We start from the raw sequence: 14991 nt of genomic DNA on the forward strand, positions 1-14991 counted from the left end.
TAATATCAATGTAGTTTTGAAGGAATTTAAATTTTGCGATGAATTTATGATTTTTTGTAAGGTTGCCGAATATTAGAGTCTAGAATTATAAATAATTATTCTTATTAAAGTATTTATTTAACACCAGAAGTTTAGTCAAGTCGTTTATTCTATTATTTAGTCGAAATTAATGTTTATAATTACATTCGAAACGATTTAATATAGTTTTTTTTATGGCAAATTTGCATTATCGCTAATTAATTAACATCGTGTTGTAATATAAATTATTTTAAATCTCGGATTTGAAATTTTACTACACAATGCAAATTCATAATGTCTATATTACTTATTCAATTTTTTTTTCTCAATAATGCTTTCTTGTATTCAGTCATTCATTAATACAAAAACTTGCTTTTAATCTAATAGATTTTTTTTTATCTTCATCGACAAAATTATATACCAAATTATACAAAATTTGACTACATCTGAATGTACTTATTACATTTAAATACAGGCAATATTTTGTTAGGATTAATTAAATCTGTTTGGTATATAATATAGTGTGTTGCTGTTTATTGTGATTATATATTACAGCTTTATTTTATTTTATATACGTAAAATAACTTTTCATGAATTGCACAATGCATATTTTATACAACTTCTTGGGATACCTTGAAACTTTTTCTAAACAATCTGCCTAGTATTTTATAGCTCATTTTTTCTTGTGGGCTTTATTTAGTTACGTTTCTAGAGAATAAATATAAAAAATAACACGTTATTTTTCTTTACAATTATTGCAACTGCAATTTGATTATTGTTTTGTAATTTAGTTTTTCTGGTTATCGTTGAATTAATGTATATTTCGTCTGAATTTTCTAACATAATCACAAACACCCTTTATCTTTACTTATTATTATCTATATTTGTATGAATGTAAAATGTACAAAATGTGTATGTTATTGAGACGTGTGCGTAATAAATTTTTGAACTTTGAATTTATGTTTTTTTTTATTTCAACACACAATTTTTTTAAATAAATTATTCGGGGCCAGTAATTAAAATGATCGTCGACGTTTTGATCATTTTATATACTCTTTGGTTATGATATCTAGTTTCGTTTATAACTAATGGAACTTCTAACTATAATTTTAAAAGTTTTTAGCGATATAATTAAATAACAAACATTAAAATGTTTCAATATAAGGCAAAAAAAAAACGCAAAACAACAAAATAGATACGCGAACTTACGACATGAGCACATGTTGACAAAAAAAATGTAACATTTCAAAGCATCGTCGAGTCCGATTTGCGGAGTGTCAAATGCGGCATTAACTGTCTCGGATATCTTTGCCAAAAAGATATGTTGTGTTAAACAAACTGCGTCCGAGATGCCGATTTTAGTTATGAAGGGCAATTTCGGCTGTCAGTGTTTAGAAAGAAGTATGTTTGAAGACCGCCGCCTCACTGCAGGGCGCCAGCGCTACGCGGAATTTTCTTACCTACTTTGTAACCGTATTGATATTCCTGTGAAGTTTTGTAAAAGTAAACTTTGACATGATTATTGTTTCATTTCGTATGATTAACTAATTATTAAATAAATAAGTTTTTGATAATATCTGTCAATTATATTTGAAGATAATTTTATTATATTTTATAGATTTAAAATTCCTGTAAACATTATACAACTGCCACTTTAAATGTAAAAAAGTATCTTTTTATTCAGCTTCTCGTTACTAATTGGCTAAAACCTATTCATTGAGAAACATCTTCAAACTTTTATAAGTTCGCACGATGTCAGTCAGTTTTTTAGTGATCCGTTAAAATCATATTATATTTTTTCACAAAATTTTAACACTAACGTTAGTTTACAAAAGGCTTACAAAAGCTATTCTTTGGAGTGCGAACCTGTGCGTGGCGTATTGTTATAAACAGGTACTTGGGGATATCTTGTTACATTATGACAATGACGATGCACCAATGTTCACTCCTTGCCTTCCACTTGCACAAAATTGTGCGGAATTCCGATCAGATAACATTCGCGTCCGCTTCTTAACAAAGCTTTTACAGATACATGCGAGCTTTTTAACGTATCCTTCCTTTTTTGAAACACATAATATTACAATGTAAAGATCATTTTTCGTCAAATGTACTTTGTGAACGTCATTTTATGGAAATCATCAAATAAAAGTTTATGTTCCTTTTCTTGATTGATTTTGGGCCTTAGAGACACCATTAAATCTAGTCCTTTATAAGCATGGCTTTATAAACCGTACCCGACTATTTTTGTTTTTTTCTCATAACAACCATATTAACAAATAAAAAGAAAACTAAATACAAGTCACCGAAATTACACAATATCAAAAGTAACCTACAGAAATAGTGTCCATTTTTATTTCATATATTAATCTTTTATCTTAAACGTCTTTATCATGGTACTTTTTAAATATCAATTGCATAGATCGGAGTTGCATTCATTTCGCTTACATCTAACCGTGGGTGCCGCGGCCGCTCTATAATGGTTGCAACTTGACACCAACGCCGGTATTTTGTACAAGTCTCAATAAAGCGAATTGAGCTGAATGAGTCGGAACGCCAAAAGACAGGAAGTGAAGGACAACAACGCTCGATCGAACCAATTACCCGCCCACGACACACGAAACCAGTAATTAGTGTAAAATATCCGACTACTGAGCGGAAGTGTGCTGCTGCATGGACAACTGAAAAAGATTTTATAGTAAAGATGTGGGCGAACGTTATAGTCTAGTTTTATTTTTTGCAAGAAAAATCGTATTAAAAATTTTTTTTGAAGCTGCATCCTGTAAGATACGATTAAACTTAATACTGATGGCTGAAATTGTTTTTAATTACATTCACAAATACGAAACGTGACAAATGAAAACTTGGAACTTTTTAATGTTACAGATCTGGTTGTCTGTAACAATGTCTCAGCGGTCAATGTCTCAAATTAGATTCGAAACTAAGAAATTAAAAAAAAATCTCACAGCATTCAGCAATAAAATTTCATTTGCATTAAAAATATTTCTCAGCAAAAGTTCTCCAATACATAAAAGCAAAAAAGAACAAATACACTTAATAAATTTATTAAAAAAAGGTTTTATGACTTGTAATACAGAAGCTCTATGATTGTCCTTCGTTTTCACTGTCAATGCGATGGTTTGTCGAAGTTTTTTTTTCTGGCATAAAGACACTGGCTGGCATGTTAGATTTATGGCGTGAGGCGAACGATCATAGGACATTAGTAGCCGTCATTGTCCGCTACATGTGGCCTTTGTGCGTCGGCACAGAAGCTGCCGGGTTTTGTGCTAAGCCAAACATCGATCTCTATTGTTCTATCGTCTAACAAACTTGTCGACAGGTTATTGCATTTATGATTTTCAAAAGGAGTAAGCGTAGATAATGTTTAGTTGTTAAGATACTTATTGTGTGTTTTCCTTTTTTTATTTGTCAACAAAAGTAAACTAGACATGGATACTGCGAAGTTAGAGTCACAATGATTTTATGTTCCTTTCCTTTTTGCGAACTCTAGTTTGGTCATGACTATTGTGTTGTGTCTTAAAAAGAGAGAAATACATACGTGAATATCGAACTGTTACACTATCGCACTATCCATCCCCACTGAGGGTCTGAGCCCCTACGTCCAGGAGATAAGGCCATAGTCAACGACGCTGGTCTCGCACGGGCTGCCTTCATACATGTCTTTCGAATTTCTTCGCAGATATGTACAGGCTATATTTCGATGTTTTCCTTCACGTAAGAACGTCGGATAAATGTTTTGTCGCTCTTCTTAAATCTTATTAATATTTGAGTTCTGATCCTGTACATTTAAAACTTTATGCAAGCTAGCTTTAATTCGTAGATGTGCGTAGCGGCAATTGTAAATTTTATAGGAATGAATACAATCGTTACATTAAAACAAATGACAAATCTGAATAACTAAAAAAGCATTTAGATAATTTTGTGCATACTAATATTATAAGCACTAAATGTGAATTTTCAAACAGTTTCTTTTCGTGTCATTTTTATTTAAAAACTTATTGGTCATTCACAATTCTCAATCCATACTAATAATTTATTATTGTCATAAGTTTGTGTTATCTTACATCTGTATGGGAATACAATTTAAGAAATCTGTTAACTAAGAAAAGGTAAGATAGTCCGATCGGTGCGAGAGAGCGGTAAAACAAAAGCGAGCAAGGCAAACGATTTAACAAACTGCCATGTTTTAACAACGTGTAATTAAAGGTTTGGCCCCGCTCGAATATGCATAAATCATACGTCAGCCGCGAACTGCCGACCGAAATAGAGAAAAAATTAAAAACATTAATGCGCCTGGGAGTTTGGAAAGAAAAACAATAAATAAATAGTCTGTGAGGAGATAGTCTTTGCTCCGTTAGAGAGAGATAGGTATATATAATTATATTCGTTTGAATATTTTAGTGTTCTGACAATAACTATAACCATCTTAAATATAAATAAAACATTATACCAGGATATTCATTATTCGGATGAACATCCTTTAAAATAATTTTTTCGTATTTCGAAATGGTTTGAATTTTCAAAAGAAAGTACACAACAAAATGTCTCTTGATAGTAATAATAATTAGATCACACTGCTACCATAGACTATCGATATCAAGATTCACAACATAAAAAGAGTTTGAATGCGTTTTTCTCAGTGACTAAGAACCAAATGGTGTCGAAATTAAATAATGAAGATGGTACATTGACAAATATTAAGAAAATTAAGGCCTCTGTTTTTGTTACCTGTCAAGTATTTGGAGGGAGGCAAAAACCACCAGGGTCTCTACGCCGCCGTTTGACTGACTATTTCAGCAACTGGCTGAGATTAAGACTTTCTTAGACTATTCTCGCAATTCTAAGATTCGCCTTTTAAATACTGCTGGAGACAATTGATTCTACAGAGCAGTTATGTAACAAATATAGTACAAAAAGTATATATCTATTGTCTACGTGAATTTAACTATCCAAAAGATTTCTATTATTGAAAATATGATTTGTGACTACAAATGTCGTAAATTTCTTATAAACAACAAATAATTCTGTTGTAAAAGGGGATAGCTACATTATTTTCATGTTTTATTTTTGACTAGTGCTTGCCCGCGATTTCCACAGAATTAAAAAAAAATTGTCGAAGTTACTCTCGCATCAGCTATCTTCCAGTAAAAGTACCATCAAAATCGGTCAAGCCATTTCGACGATTATCCATTACAATCGCGAATTTTCGGCCAGAGACAAAAAAATGGTTTTTCGTTATAAGCAACGCAAACATGACTTTTTGTTCCATACATTTCGATGTTACATACAGACTCGAATTTTATTAATATGTATAGGTTGGGTAAAATATCAGAATTGTTTTTGCAATAAACCTAGCATTTAGTTTCAATCTATTACGACAGCTTATTAGACATGTAAGATCAATACGTAGATGACACCTGCTACAAAACTTAACTAAGTTAAAAACCGAAGGTAAATTGTTGTTGTTATTTGTAGGCAGTCAAATGAAGTGTAAACGTAACCTTTGAGTGTCGGCTTTGCTTTTCAATCGTATTTCTTTCACATAAGATTTCGGGTCGTAGAGTCATAATTCACGGGCGGGGCGAGGTGTGTCGAAGACTGCGCCGGGCGGGGAACGTGCGGGGTGTGCGGTGTGCGCGGGGGGTATCTCCGGGCCGGGGTGCGCGCGCGCCGCTCGAGGGGCGCCCGCGGGGCCGGGGCGAGGTGACAACCGCTCGTTACGTCTATCCCAAGCCAGTTATTAAAAACGTCTCGGCGCGAGCGGTGCGCCGCCCTGTAATTATCCAGTTGAGAGTTTCGATCGCGTAACGTTGTCACCACCGTCGCCGGCATGCAGTACGTGGACCCGCCCGCGCCCGCGCCCTCGCAACAGGTTCGTCCGCCCGCCCACGCCCTCTTTATGGCACTTTATTGCATTTAATTTATTCGTAGTGGCAGTAATTTACATTTTTTTTTAATTATAAAAAAATGGTTTTTAATTTCAAATTCTAATTCTCATTGAAATATTGAATATAACTGAAATAAGTGTAAGACGTTAAAATAATTGATTGTTGCAGATGATGAGTATGATGGGTGGCTATGGATGTGGATACGGGCGGGGAGACGCGCTGTCTCCCGCTTCGGACCTTTCGTCGTGCAGCAGCGCGTCCTCAAACGCGTGGTGCAACACGGCGCCATCGGGTTGGCGCGACTTGCCGCCCTACGCCACGCAATACCCCGCCTACTGGCCGCCTGCCGCCGCCGCCGCCGTTGCCGAGGATGCCCGTGATCTACAGAGACGCTGCGCTAAGTGCCGCTGCCCCAATTGCCTCACGGAGGCTGCTGGCTTCGGCCCCAATTACGGAAAAGATGGCTGCAAACGAGAACACGTCTGTCACGTGCCCGGTTGCGGCAAGGTGTATGGCAAGACTTCACACCTAAAGGCACATCTCCGATGGCACACCGGTGAGCGACCTTTCGTCTGCAATTGGCTCTTCTGCGGCAAAAGATTCACCCGCTCTGACGAGCTGCAGAGGCACCTTCGTACGCACACCGGTGAAAAAAGATTTGCGTGTCAATTGTGCTCGAAGAGATTCATGCGATCCGATCATCTGGCGAAACATGTGAAGACTCACGCGAACACAGCACGAAAAACTAAGAAAACGAAAGAAGACGATAAAGAAGAAACAACAAAGAATGAAAAAGAACAAAACGGAATAGTACGGAACCAAACAGTACCTTCGGTATCTATTGGCAGTACGAATTACGGTAGTGTTCCTGCAACTGTTCCTGGAGATCAAAAACAGCAAGCTACGTTGAGTTACGGTGCAATCGGCGCGCCCACGAATCCTGTAAATGTTTACAATACCAGTGCGGTATTCGGCAGTAGCGGAGTAACTACTAATGGCTGGTACCCGGAAGTTCACCAGGACACTTTTTACGGGCGAACTTCTATGCGGGATCATCGATTCTACCAACAATACCCTGCTCCCCTGGGAAGCTATCAGTGCGCTGCGAAGAATAACTACGCGATGTTTCACGGACATTACAATTTGCAACCTCCAGTCGCTATTGGACAATAGAAGTGCCTTTTAATGTGATACAGCATTATTGTAAAGTGACAGTCATTATGTAAATACCTCTTGAACATTGCCAAGTTAAAGTTAAAAGTTTTTGTTAAGTTACCAAACGATTTAATGTGATGTATTGCCATGTTATGCCTTAGAAAGTTCGTAGGTGAGGGTTAATGTTATTTTTCAAATATATTTTCATGTAAAATAAAATAATTGAAACAATTTTTTTTGGTTTTTATATTTACTTTTTATCATTATGTTACTTGGAACATTAAGTTACATTTAAGTAATATTAAATTTATGCTTCAATTATACTATAGAAGTATATATAACATTTTACATTATTTTGCTTACTATAATTTATAACAAACGTAATCTTAAAGACTTAAATAAAAAAGGTATTTTAACTTATAGGTACGGTTGCTCGTTTATGTCTTTTACATGAAAAAAATATGTCAGTAGCGCCATAACAGGTAAATCATAAATATTCCTCCCCTTTTAAAGAAGTATTACGTGAAAATATAATAGATTTCTATGCAAAGTAATATTTTATACATTTTAAAATCCAAATGGAAACAAATTAAGTCGAAGACGGAGTTTATCGACTTTATTCTAATATAAAAAAATACGACTAAAATGTTCGATTTTTTATAAGATAAAAAAAAATACAAGAAATGGAAAATAATAGACATTTTTAATTCAATTATGTTGGAAAATAATCTTTTGTCAAGAATCAATAAGCAAAAAAGTTAAGTTATTTTAAGAGAATCAATTGAGTGGATCGTTTGCCATTGATACATAAATTTTACAATTTGATCTTCGGCAATTCCTAAGATTCGTATTTGAATTTATGATCATCTGTTGTCATTAATTTTACACTTTGCGGTAACATAGGCTTTAGTAAAAAGTTGCATTTAGGGTTTGTTTTCTTACGACTATGCGGTTCATTATTAAGGTCATTGTGTTTGAGTAAGCATATTTCGAAGTTATCTGTTTGTCAAATACTTTCTGTTCTTCCAATTAAAATTCTTTATACTATTTGTTTTTGACTTCTCTCGATTTGCGTAAAAGTTAGCTTACCTCAAAGTGCAAAATAATATTGATATTGATTTACATAGATTGTAATCAGTACGCGCTTATCACATTATTATGTTGCTTTGTTTTTATTTAAACGGTTTACGTCGAGATTAAGTACTTAAGCATGTTAGAATAGTGTTGGCTTCTCGTCAAAAGATGGCGCTGTGCGTAGCACGCGGCGGATACTGCGGCCGCGACGTAATTGCGCGCAGCTATTATCTGGGCGGCGCTCGGCGCGCATGGCGGCCGGTGCGAGCGGGATGCACTCGATAATACGTAAAACAAAACGAGGCAGTAATAATGGTAAAAAACGAGCAACACGCAAATTATAGTGAGAAATGAGGCAGCCGGTAGCGGTGGGGGCCGCGTGGCGAGTGGGGGCCGGCGCGGCAGTCGCGCTCGCCGCCGGCACGCAGACCGCACGCCGCCGCACGCCGCACGCCGCACGCAGCCGCACGCCGCACGCCCGCGCTCGTCTACCTCGCGAGTGCCGAGTGCCGTGAGTGAGTGTGACATGCGCCAGCGCCGGCGCCATGAGCGGCAAGCCCTCCACCTCGCCGGATCTGCTCATGAATGTGAGTCCCGAAGAACAGCGACCCGACTAACAAACTCTTCATCTCCCTAACGCCTGCATCCACCGGCTATCAGTCGGACACTAACATGTCTAGCACCATTCCTCGGTTCTATTGGACACCAATTTGAATTTGAAATAACATACTTATAGGACTACCTAAGGGGTATTAGCTAGCTTGATTACCTACTAGAACATTCACCACAATAAAATCGATAGCAACTAATCGAAATACTTGCCTAAAACAGTTCATAACAATAACTCAAATTTAGCTTATTTTAAATGTATAATATATGTATTCAACTTTAAAATTATACTTTATCTAAGAAAAACATCAATTCAAAAATCTAACGAACAAACAAACGAAAAGTCCCACCCAGCTAGAGCAGTTAATACAGCCGTCACGAGTGCACCGGCAATTGTTCACGGAACAGATTCCCAATCAACATAACATATACCTTTTACGTTAGTTTATACAACAGCCTGTTGGCCGGAGAGTGCAGAGCGCCCTCGGGTATTGTCGATTTAGTACGCGCCATAAGCGGTATAACTCACGACAGACTCCGTCCCCTAACCTAACCTCTATTACTATTCATGGCGACCTCCCTCGCCCATTTTAGTGGACCCGAACTAAAACTCCGTTCAACTATCTCAAAAACTTATATTTTCATTGTAGTATTGTGATTCGAAAATTTAACATAGAAATTCAAAATATTACTCATTAGTAAGTAACAGGATTCTATTATTACAAAAACGTAGGCCTAAAACTTTTTTTACAAATGTTAATAAAAACTGAACATAAAAAATAAACAAGTTCTAATGTAAATCAAGAATCCTATAAAGGCGACGTAAATGTTATTGTTATTGTCCATTACATTAGGCACGAACATTACTGGCAGGTCGTAAAACTACTGAAATGTTAATTCAATTAAATAAAGTCAAATAAATAAAGGCCGAGCCGGCACTTTCGAGCGCCGTAACGAATCCTTAATGACACATAGAGCCTCCATCCATTTTCTACTCAATTTCCTTTTCATATTAGTTTAATCTAAAGGCAGGACTACTGGCGCCAAAAATTATGCCGCGTCGGCCGTGTCGGCGGTTTCGGTGCGGGCAATCTCTTTAGCGTTGCTACGCCGCGCGCCGCACGGCCCCTTTGTGCGGTCAAAAAGGAACAAATTTATGTGTTTCGGCGTCGTGTGAGTTTTTTGTTAGAATGTAATTAATAATTCGGCGGCAAAACTAACAGTGTTTTCGCTGCACCTTCGTCGTAAGTGATTGATGCTCGACTTGTAGGCTCGCTCACTCAATGAATCTGTTTCTAGTTTGTCTTTTGTTTTCTCTACGCTTAACGTCATTAGACGAATTATTATAGAAATCGATTTGGCTCCAGTCTCTTGTAATCATTAATTATTAGCCTATTTTAAACTTATGCTCCACGGTGGCGTTTAAATTAGGGGTATGCAGGACTGGATTTTATTTGCAGATTATTAGAAAACTGTTTTTTATTTCTCGTTTGAATGTTATTATATTTAGTGGACGGAATTCACAGTTTTGATGTTAAACATGTTTTTCTGCAGCATAAGTCATTTGTTTAGTGTGAATGTACAATAAGAGAAGAAAGATTTTTGTATAATTTTATTAATCTAAAGTTTTTCCAAAAATTATTAATAAATATCCGATATCTTAAATAAAGTATAATACATACATACTTTATTACTTGAGCTATGTTGTTTATAGAAAGTTTATCATTAATAATGAAGAAACTATTACAATTTATTAAGTATTTTTACGGATTTATATAAAATGTATAATTCAAAATAAATAAGTGTCTTTGTCACGTCAAATATTAGAATTCTATAATAGAAATATAATAAGTTCTTAATAGTTATACCATAAAAAATTAAGTGTATTCAGAATTTATTCCAAAGTGTTTAAATTATCTTAAACTCGTACCATTGGTGGTCTAAGTTTACTGAAGAGTGCGTGGGCGCAGAATCTAAGACAGGTTACAAGTCATGAGGGAACCACAAAGCTCAGTTGTGTGTTACTATTATAAGCATCAGAACATTATGTACGCAGGAATATTTATACATTTTATAGAAAGAAAATGTTGTTATTAAATGTATGTTAGTTTGTATGAAATATTTTTAGGACAACAAGGAATAAAATTTACGAACATATTTATTCTGGTCTTAATTACAAGCTTTTTTAAAGCTTAAAGATGAATTGAATTTCATATCTTACGCGTATTAGGAAATAGTACCTGGATGACCGAGCTATGCTCGGTATTTTTTTTTTAGTTGTGCTTTTTGCAAACTATATTTAAGTACGAAGTACTAATAAAATGATGAAATATGAATAATATTTTTTGATCTTACCGATAGAAAAATTTAAGTTTTTGTTTAAGTTGATTATCGATAAAACACGAATAAAATGACATTTACTAAAAATGATTCCTAGCTAGATCGATCTATCGCCCCCGAAACCCCCTATATACTAAATTTTATAATATGAAAATCGTTGGAGCCGATTACGAGATTCCGAGATTGAATGAGATGATTGAGAAGAATTGCTCATTTAAAGATATAAGATAATATAAAAATAAATATTCGTAATTTTATTATTGATTATAATTGATGATATATAATAATTTATAGTTTTTTTTACTAAATGTTAAAAGTTAATCAAATGTAGAATTTTTAAAGTTTACGTGTAACGAAGTAGTTCTTAGTCATTGCGTATTATTAGCTTGTATTTTCTATTTAATCTGGATAGCAGGATATAGGCAATTGAAGCGAGCCTACCGCGTAGAACCGTTGCTGGCGCGGGCGTTCGCGTATCGAGCTTTTAATTGACCACGCGATGCGACTCGTCCGACTTTTTATGCTCCTCAAATTGCTCTAAAGTGCATAATGAGAGATGCGTGCGTTCTCCGTTTCCACGTAGATACGCCGCCGCTCTTATTCCGCGCATAAATAGTTTAAAACGTTGCGAACTAATGTCGATTCTCGGTACGTGTAATTGCACCTGTGACAGGCTTCCGTCGCGCACCACGCAGCAGGCGGACTTCTCCTAAATGCTAGTTATTTTGCATTAACTGCGCAGTCTACGCATCCCGGTGCGTGCGTATGCGCCGGCGCCGCTTGACATTTAGATAAGAACGTGTACGTGCGCGCCATTTAAGTATGACAGCCGCGACTAAAAAATAAACACCTGCTAACAGTGGTTAGTGTGATACAGCAATTCGATCTAGTTTAATATATTTTACCTACCAAATAATTTGTTTAATCGATGTTATATCGTGGGTAATTTGCAAGTAGAGTACCAAGATTCATAAAGTTTTTAGTGTGTGTGTCACAGTCAAGTTAAATCTTAATTCTTACTAATATTATATATATATATATATATATATATATATAACTTACTAATAAATACGAATGTTTAGATGGATAGCTGGATATTTGTATCAAGGTATATCCAGAACCGCTGCATGGATCTTGTTGAAATTTAGTATATATGTAGAATACAGTCTGGAAGAACACATAGGCTAATTAAGTTTTATTTTAATTTTGCGCTAACGTAATTGCCGGCGACAGCCAGCTACCAAATATAGTTATGATGCAAGAATTTATTCTTATATAATATATAAAATTATAATTGTTTCTTCAAATACTTGTTACATTATAAATACAAACTTAACCTTTAAACATAGAATATATAAATTTCGATAATTATCTGAAATAACCTTTAACGTGTTAAAATTAATGTGCGCCGTAAAAGTTAGCACCACACTTTGTACGGCATTTAATTTTCGTGTCCTACAACTACGGACATATAGAAAAACAAATGAGAGTAATAACCAATTATTCAACTTGAATTATTTCTGTTTAATTATAGTTTCAAACATGTTGTACAATAAATTTTTCCTAAACGGTCTAAATTTTTTCCAAGCCGGTTGTGTCATGGCGGCCATTATCGTTATATCTTGAAGATATTAAATAAATAATTAACATAAAAACATAGGTGGTTATTTATAATGCAAGTGTGACGGTCTTTATATTCTGTAGATAAATACTTTAATGTAAAATAATTGATTATGATTACCCTTGGTAGACATTTTTTTCAATTACGAATAGTTCTAGGTAATCACTTACGTGATTAACTTTAACCTTAAAACTAAGAAATTTATACGGGTATTAATATTTAATCTATGTATATAAAAATTAATTGTTGTTCGATAGTCTCGCTAAAACTCAAGAACGGCTGAACGGATTTATCTTATCTTGGTATTGAAATGTTTGTGGAGGTCTAGGGAAGGTTTAAAAGGTGAGATAAATTCGAATAATTGCCGGGAACTAATTAAGTTTTTATCCATTCCAGGCGGAAGGAGTCGTAGGCGACAGCTAGTCTTATGTTTAACATTCTCGTGTCATATCTGTTACCATACTCTTCTGAAACGGCTTGTCAGATTTTTATGAAATTTTATAAGCATATTCAGTAGGTCTGAGAATCTGGTACTATCTATTTTTTAAGACCACGCGGACGGAGTTGCGGGCAACAGCTAGGATATATGAAAATTCCGTGTCACGATGTATGTTCGCGATAAACTCAGAAACCAATTCTTATCAAATTTTGTAAGAGCATCTGTAATTTGGTCCAACTTTGCCGATAGAGAATTTTTTTATCTCAATTATTGATCTATTTTTTTATTCAGCGCGTACAGAGTCGCAGGCTACAGCTAGTATTATATGACAAGCCTTGTATTATGAGGTACTGTTGAATCTGACATTCCTGGTGCATGATACATTTAAAATAGAAATAAAAAAGATAGTTCTCAGTAAAGAGAAATCTTTTAACTCAGGAACAGAAGTTGTACGTGCTTCGAACTCAAAACCAGTTCGAGCAATTATGGCTGCCATGGCCGGCGTCCAATCCGCAATCCAATTAATTCACTCATTAAATCCAAGATTGTAATTTCAGATAGAATATTTGACTAATATTTTGATATTTAAAACGTTACAAACGGACAACGTGTTTGTTACATATACATGTGTTTTCGCGTGCTTCGCTATGCTAATTTAATTATACAAATTACCTGTCCGCCTGTACTTAGTGTCAATAAAATTATACATCACATTAGAAATAAATGCGGTTCATCATGAGGTAGGGAAACAAAAGGTTGATGGCCGTGTTAACCCACTCACTTCAACTAGATTTAGATTTGTTAACTTAATGTGGGTTTTCACTGATGAAACGTACTGTGCTAAACTGATTTTTCAAAACAACGATAAGGTTGTCTGTATCTTTTTACGAATGTCCTTTTGGCAATGGAAACCCAACCTTACTAATGATAGAATCTAAACCTACTTCAAAGAAAAAACAATCTCAGATATTTTTGTAACTATATTCCGGGATGGTTCTTTTAAAGATTATTTAAGATTTGTAATATATTTTTATTCCTTTCCACGTTGTTGGACCTTTATAATCAAAAATTAGAAATTATAATCTTTGCGATTTATAGCTAATAAAAAAACAAGGAATACTTGTATTATATTCAAACAAATCGATATTTAAACCCATTACACAATTAAATAAGATAGATGTAACGATAAAAAATAAAAGATAATTGCGATTCAATGAGAGAAACTCGAGATGTTTAGTCCAATCGCGTCCAGTCTCGCCGCCATTGGTGATGTCAACAGGACCGGTCGGATGACGTCACAGGCTTACGGAGCAGCCGAGGTATCTCATAATTACACCCCACGCAACAGGTTCTTCATATCGTCGTGAATGGGCCACAATTTGTTTTCTTCGTTATACCATCTAAACAAATTGAATTAACATGTGCATATATATATATATATATTTTTTTTATAACAGAAGGGGGCAAACGAGCAGCGGGAACACCGAGGTGTTCAACGACGCCCATGGACATCAGCAATACCAGAGGAACCGCAGATGCGTTGCCGGCCTTTGAGGTGGTGATAAGCTCGCTTCTTGAAGGACCCTAAGTCGTAGCGGTTTGGAAATACCGCCGAGGACAGACCATTCCACAACGCTGCTGTGCGAGGCAGGAAGTTTCGCGCAAACCGCACGGTTGTGGATTGCCAGCCATCGAGATGGTGTGGATGGAACCTGGCGGTCTGTCGTGTCGTCCGATGACGGAACTCGGCGGCAGGAATCGTTCCAAACAATTCTTCAGAGCACTCCCCGTGGTATATGCGGTAGAAAATGCAGATAGAACTAACGTCC

General features: G+C 35.6%; 2 protein-coding genes across 3 annotated transcripts in view; both read left to right on the forward strand.

The window, feature by feature from the left end:
• The first annotated feature begins 5811 nt into the window (after positions 1 to 5811).
• On the forward strand, positions 5812 to 7250 carry LOC106128569 (transcription factor Sp5). The gene is made up of 2 exons (XM_013327021.1): positions 5812 to 5908; positions 6093 to 7250. The coding sequence occupies exons 1-2, from the start codon at positions 5867 to 5869 to the stop codon at positions 7095 to 7097; spliced, it is 1047 nt and encodes a 348-aa protein (XP_013182475.1). The 5' UTR covers positions 5812 to 5866; the 3' UTR covers positions 7098 to 7250.
• Positions 7251 to 8588: 1338 nt separating this feature from the next.
• Positions 8589 to 14991, forward strand: part of Sp1 (transcription factor Sp8) — a 61498-nt gene continuing 55095 nt past the window's right edge. For both annotated transcript variants that reach the window (XM_013327016.1, XM_013327020.1), the window contains exon 1: positions 8589 to 8740. In XM_013327016.1, the coding sequence (XP_013182470.1) occupies positions 8699 to 8740 (42 nt within the window). In that variant the 5' untranslated portion in view covers positions 8589 to 8698. The remainder of the gene's footprint in view (positions 8741 to 14991) is intronic.

This window comes from Papilio xuthus, unplaced genomic scaffold (assembly GCF_000836235.2).
Source record: "Papilio xuthus unplaced genomic scaffold, Pxut_1.1 DF828780.1, whole genome shotgun sequence".
Classification (NCBI taxonomy): Eukaryota; Metazoa; Arthropoda; class Insecta; order Lepidoptera; family Papilionidae; genus Papilio; species Papilio xuthus.

Coding starts and splice junctions, on each gene's coding strand:
- LOC106128569 (XM_013327021.1), top strand. CDS start 5,867: ATGCAGTACGTGGACCCGCCCGCGCCCGCGCCCTCGCAACAG. Junction 5,909..6,092: donor CGCCCGCGCCCTCGCAACAG/GTTCGTCCGCCC, acceptor TGATTGTTGCAG/ATGATGAGTATGATGGGTGG.